General features: G+C 37.0%; 1 protein-coding gene across 1 annotated transcript; it reads right to left on the bottom strand.

Annotated features, from left to right (window-relative positions):
* Positions 1-240: 240 nt before the first annotated feature.
* LOC127423268 (galanin receptor 2a) lies at positions 241-2,894 on the bottom strand. Its single transcript, XM_051667426.1, has 2 exons — positions 2,548-2,894; positions 241-1,456 (listed from the first exon to the last, which is right to left on the bottom strand). Exons 1-2 carry the CDS (start codon positions 2,892-2,894, stop codon positions 739-741), a joined length of 1,065 nt encoding a protein of 354 aa, XP_051523386.1. The 3' UTR covers positions 241-738.
* Positions 2,895-6,825: the final 3,931 nt, after the last annotated feature.

The raw sequence follows: 6,825 nt of genomic DNA, 5'->3' as shown, positions 1-6,825 counted from the left end.
TAAAGCATTGCCTTTAAAATAAGGATAACATGCTTTACAGAAATATGAGATTACAGAAATTAGACACAAAGATGTATAAATAAAATATGCCTTTTATAATGTTGCAAAATCAACTTTTCTTTCAGCTGTAGTCCATGAATGTTTGTAAACAGAAACAAACTGTTTGGGACACTGGCTATACACATCAACAGCTCCTTTATTATAGCACTAACCTTAATGGAGCTGAGAATGGCAGAAAACATTTCAGGTGGCATAAACTCTAAAAAACTAAATAATAATGTTATGAAATGAACATTTTTATTAAATAAATCATCTAATAACTCAAAGATTCGCTTGATCAAATTGTTATGTACGTTCAGTGTGTGAACGTTTGAACAACTTGATGCCCGCACAGTCCATTGATAATTGAATCTCATCATACCTCCGGAAACCCTTACTGTGTTTCACAGTGGTCTGCACAGTCACAAAACACAGCCACCACCGCACAGTGACGAAAGCTGCCAACACTGACAAAACACAGATGCAAGACATAATTTTAAACATCAGTCACTGTCCTCATCAAAAACACAATAAGCTCTGCTTCCTCTCTATTTAACAACCCATGCCAGTATGACAGCTTTTCTTACATAACCACATCTTTAAATGCTTTTAAAAGCAACCAGAACGGAACAGTTTAATACTTTGGTGAACACTGATTTGACAGTGGGTAAAAGTGTGTGTTTTATGTAACATTAAATGTCATGAAGTCATCATTTTCTTCCCACTTTTGCTCCAGAGCTGACCCCGGGTTAACCCCTCACAATGATTGGAGCCTTCGCTTGAGGCAGCTTCCACCAGGCTCACCATCTGCGCCGGCTTCACAGTGTGGACCCGGTTTACAACTCGGTTATGGAAGGCACAGCCAAACACCTTCTTGAAGCCCTTGCGGAAGTGCTTAGACACCAGGGCGTAAACAATGGGGTTCAGGCAGGAGTTGGTGTAGGCCACCATGTGAGAGAGAATGCGAAGGATGTAGGTAGTGTGGTTGAGCGGAAAGTGGCCAAACCACATGCACAGGATGACCAGGTGATGTGGCAGCCAACATAAACAGAAGAGCACAGCCACGATAATTATCATCTTGGTCACCTTGCGCTTGGCCTTGCGGGATTCAGACATGTCCTGCATGGGCTCCACAGAGGTCCACAGGTAACGGATGGTGCGGGCGTATGTGATGCCAAGAATGAGGACTGGGATGAGGTAGCCGAATATGAAGGTGCAGACGTCCATGGCTCTGCGATATTTGATGTTCCAGGCTGGAATGCAAAGGGTGGCCCCATCCAGATCCATCTGCTTGTAGTAGCTTAGGTATGGACTGGAGAAGAACAGGGATAAAGCCCATACCAAACTAATGGAGGTCAGAGCATTACGTGGAGTTCTCATCTCTCTTGAGCGCAGGGGGTACCGAATGGCGAGATATCTTTTGAGAAGAGTGTAAAACAATTAATATACAGATATATATATATATATATATATATATATATATATATATATATATATATATATATATATATATATATATATAAATGCAATCAAATTCTAGCCCCTAATTCACCAGTATTGAGCTGACACCAGGGTATTGGCATTCTATTTTGGACCCTATACGTGTAATAGACTTTGATTACAGGCTGCAGGTGCCCAAATACTGAAATGTTAAAGTGACAGCAGAATGTATAATGTTTGTTGTATTGCCTTTTCCTTTTGCATATAACAGAGACATTTGACATGCCTGAACAAATATAGGAGAAAGTGCATTTTATGTGTTAAATTATATTTTAGATATGAATAAAATCAGTAAATGTAGATATTACTCAGTGTATATTGCTCAAATTCCATAATAATAATTAAAATATCACTAATGTAGTAAAAAACATTCTACTCTCCTAGGTCCATCACATTAATGATAAAAACAGATATTAATGTCACACTGTATTTTTTTTTTCTCCAGATAGACTAAATATTTGTTTTATCTAAATAAAAAAGTGTAATATCTAGATTAACTAGTTTTATTCAATTCAAACATATTATTTAATATATTGAATCAACCTGACTGCATTAGGTTATAATGAAAGTAAGCTTTTAAGGCTCAGATTAGCTATAAATATCTCCTCTAGGCTCAAGTTAGCACATTTTCACTTTTTACAATGCATTTAATAATGGTATCCTTCATAAGACATCAACAGTTTAAAATGTTATGACTGTTGTTACGTAATGAAATAATTATTAAAAAACTGCCCTATTATGGATTCTGCCCTGCAAAGTATTGTTTTCAAAATCATCCCAAAAAGTGAAAAATAAACATGAGCAGAAAATGTAAGTGCATTTGTTATGCTAAAGAAACCGGTATGGGAGCAATTCAAATTTCTTTCTTATCAATGCTTTTCGGTACAGTTACTCAATATTATAACTAGTAATTACTCAATCAGTTGTGCGTTTATTCATTAAGAGGTCTGAAATTGAATTTGGAGGTAAAAGCGCACGCTGATTGTGCGCAACAGGATGAGGACGCACCTGTCCAGAGACACAGCAGCCAGCGTAAAAATACTCGCGTACATGGTCAGGTAGATGATAAAGTGCACAGCTCTGCACACAAAGGGTTCAAAGACCCACTCGTCCATGGTGTAGATGGTAGCTTGGAGAGGCACGCAGAAGACGATGAAGCAGAGGTCCGCCAGCCCGAGATTCAGGATGAACAGGTTGGTTGTCTTTGTGTTCATCTGCCCGTTTCGAACGAGAACGGCGAGCACAAGACAGTTTCCCACGGTGCCAACCAAAAAAATAACTGAGAATATGACCGATATTATTACCGACTCAACTTTCCAGTTGGATGAGAAACGAATCTGTTGAGATGCGTTCATCGTGGACACTTTCTGACCACTTAAATGTCCAAAAAGGCTTTAACATTGCATGGAATCCATATGGACTCGAATAAGGAACTTTCACGTCGTCCTTTCTGCTCAACGAATCGTAGCCTGTAAAGATGCTTTTCATGCACATATTGCCTTGATGAGGTGGGTTGTGCTGAACATCGGATGGTAATTCAGATGCATCACTCCCATCGCCAGCATCCTCCTCCTCTAATCCTCTAACTCAAGAACTTTGTCTTTCTTAGGCTTCTAAGAATATATATTATAACATTTTAGTTGTCTTTTTTATTTATTTATTTTTTTATTTTTTTACATTTTTAAAAAAAAATGTTTTGTGTTTTTATCTATAATACATTAAATTTATTTTTAATGATGCAGGAGCACTGAAAACCCTATAATGCTCTAATGAATTATTTTGTTTTCTTCAGAGGTAAAGATTGCCGTTAACTTCATGTAAAAAATAATTGAAATGGTGACAATATTAAAGTTCTTGAATTGTGAATTTATAGTTGGCCGAACACGAAATTAGTAGTTTCCTAAAATATAATTTGTGCATTTACTCAACAAAAATATTCACATTAACTAAAAGCAATGTTACTGAGGGAAATTATCAAGAAGTTGTTGAGAGAACACACAAATCATCATGTTGCCTTAATTTTGCAAGTTTGCTCAACAATTCTTAAATTGTTTAGAGTAAATGTTAAAATTAAGTGTTGTGTCTTTCTGCAAAATGAATGCAAAGGGGGAGACTTGCTATTGGTTACAGAGTTAAATTTAATTTAAAATAGATTCATAGTGAAAAAGTAGTTCTATTTTGGTCTGTTCTCTCCCAAAACCGATCAAATCACTTCAGAAGACATGGATTAAACATCTTGAGTCATAGATTACCTTTATGCAACCTTAATGTGCTTTTTGGAGCTTCAAAATTTTGGTCACCATTCACTTGCATTATATGGACTCTCATATGAGTAAATTATGAGAGAATTTTCATTTTGGGGTGAACTATCTCTTTAAGTGTTAAATTAGGATTCTAATCTATTATACTAAATTCTCAGATCCACCTTTAGTGGTAAATGAACAGACTTTTTTTTTTTTTTCTGGAATGTACAAGTTCATAGAGTACAATCACCTTAAGAACATTTACTAGTATAGATGAATCACATAAAATTTGTATTGTGAACAAATTCTTGCGATAAATCATAATCTGAAAATGTTAATACATTTGTTTCAGCTTGGTGATGTCTTGACACACCATTCAGACATTAAAGTTTAACCATATCCCATTCATGTACATATCATTCTATGCTCTGTAGGAGCCCAACTATTGCTCCTACTAATGGCTAACTACTAATATCACTGTTTAGTTACAGGACTGATCTCAAAGTCATTGCTCTGACGAAATCTTTTGGTCTTAAACTTTGACTGCTAAAGACAGAACTATCTCCTACCAATATGGCTTTCATCGATGTCTCATCTCAACCCTGTTCAGCCCCGGACCAAGAGACTTAACCAAGTTCCCCTTAAAAGAACCCCATTTAGCCAGACCTGCCCCCATCTGCACCCCCACCATCCTTACAGTGTGAGTCACGTTTTTCCACTGCTACACAAACATACACTCATTACTAAGTTTAACCACTGCTTTTTATACCGCTGGGTATCCAGGAAAGAGTGAGATCTGCCATTTGTTCACTAGTTTCTTTGTAGATTCTGTGGCATTATAAGAGAGTTTCAATTGCCAGTAGCAAATGGAGAGAGGATGAAGCGGGTGGGGTAGGGGAATGGATTTAGGAAATTTTGTATGATGTATAATGCCTGATAGTATATTGCCAAGTCACAGGAAATGCAATGGATGAAAGTGAATGAGAACTTTCTAATGAGAAATTTTTAGATTTGTCCTTAATTGTACATTCAGATTTTGGCCGTTTTTGACCTTGTGTGATCTGACCTCATCATACATGGATCAACATATAGCATGTGATGACACAAAATTACCACAAGAGGGCAGCGCTGTCAAAAAAGATGATGAACTGTGGCACTGACAACACATTGATGTTTTGCAGATTTATGCCCAAGAGTTCCCACGGCCATGGAAAACCAGGAAATATCAGGGAATTTTATAAAAGTGTTTTTCAGGCCTGGAAATATCATGGAAATTAATCAAATCTTAAATGTCATGGAAAAACCATGGACATTGTTATAGAGAATATACATTTTTGTAGTTATGCTCTGCTCTTAAATATTTTATTGGCTAGGGATTGCTCTCGAGTAGAGTGAAACAGTCATAATGATGTCTGATTTGAGCTTGCTCTTTTGAGGCAGTTCTTTTCAAATGAATCGGTCAGAAAGGTTTTATAAATGGGTCTATCCTATCGATTTAAATCAAAATTATTTTTAAACTGGAAATTAATTTGTCAAAAAGGCGTCACTAAACTATCCACCTGTCTGGCGTGTTTATTTTTTAATTTTTAATTTTTATTATCTGACATTCATCATGCAGTTCCTGACCATAATGTTGCTTCAAACTTTGTGACAAACACAAATTTTAAATTGTGTAAAATATTTATCTTCATCAGAGAGTCAGTAAAAATCACAGCCCTTTCTCGCTTACCAGCTTATTCATACTGTTTCTTTCTCTCCAGACTTGTGCTGGTTGGTTACTATATACATACATATATAAAAAAATGCCTTAAATATCTCACTGTTGAAAGTGGCCAAGGATGTCTCTGTAATGACTTAACCTGCTGTCGGTGGGTTTTTGTCAAAATAATGACTTCTGCCGTTGGAGTCAACTGAACAGCACTCCATTCATACGGAAAGAGGAAAAACAGAGGAAAAGGACATTTTTCCCTTCTATTCCTTTGCCCATTAATCATTTTCTTTTACGTTCTTTACGTCACACAGTCTTTTTCTGGACACTTTGCTGTCTGTTAATGGCTGTGGTCTCCCAGTCCCACAAATTCTTGAAGAATTGCTAGAGGTGCTATATTTTCCGATGGTAATTTATTGCTTGCTTAACCAACTGTTACTGAAGCGAGGTTATCATATCAGGTGAGATTGGCCTGAATGACCCCTTTCTGTGCATATACTCACCAGAGGAAATGATCAAGTAGGCTGTGAACTTGTTGCTCTGGTGGGCTTGGCTCGTTCAAAGCTGCTGGGTGATATAGGGGTAACAAGAGCGGACAGCCTCATGCTGGCCACACATGGGAATATTTTGAGGCCCAATCAGTAGAAATCATTCGAGTGTGCGTCGGCTGGGTGGCTGAGAGTAGAGACACTATGGGAAGTATAAGCTCTGCTTGAGAAATAAGAGACTAAAACATCTGTTTGTTTTTTGTTTTTTTAAGCATTAATGTATGCATGAAGGAATCTGCTAAATATAGACTTGACAGAATCCTTGTTGCATGCTGAATTGTCATAATTATTATGGGCGCTTCATGTGATAAGAAAAAAATATCTTCACCTCCTATACTGTTCAGTCATTTTTGACCGAAATCTATTTTTCTAATGTAATAAAAATGGTTTCCTTGATCTGAGTGGTACAAGACTTGGTGACTTTTCCTCTACTTGCCATTTGAACACACACACACAAAGGACTTGATTCGATAAGTCTAAGTGGTCATACATTTTTTTTTAAAAAGCGACACCTTTGCTGTTCGCAGTCAAAATTGACCGACTATAGGAAATGTATGGGAAAGACTGAAAAACAGAGCAATTGTTTTTTATTTGTCAAATACAATCTATAATTAAACACAATATAGAACAAACACACACATAACTGAAGGGGTGAGACACTCAACATGCTGAGGGCAAAACATGCACACACACACACACACACACACACACACACAGAAATGGGTAAAAATGCAGAATACAGAACACAGCACACACACACACACACACACACACACACGAGAGAGAG

The sequence above is a fragment of the Myxocyprinus asiaticus genome, chromosome 32 (genome assembly GCF_019703515.2).
Source record: "Myxocyprinus asiaticus isolate MX2 ecotype Aquarium Trade chromosome 32, UBuf_Myxa_2, whole genome shotgun sequence".
NCBI classification, from domain to species: Eukaryota; Metazoa; Chordata; class Actinopteri; order Cypriniformes; family Catostomidae; genus Myxocyprinus; species Myxocyprinus asiaticus.
Note: the sequence above shows the minus strand (reverse complement) of the source record. Positions and strands in the feature narration are given on the sequence as shown.

What these genes read in the sequence shown, in the direction of transcription:
- LOC127423268 (XM_051667426.1), bottom strand. Translation starts at nt 2,894, where the DNA reads ATGAACGCATCTCAACAGATTCGTTTCTCATCCAACTGGAAAGTTGAG. An exon ending in GCTGCTGTGTCTCTGGACAG is followed by an intron (nt 1,457 to 2,547) that starts GTGCGTCCTCAT and finishes TCTTCTCAAAAG; the next exon opens with ATATCTCGCCATTCGGTACC.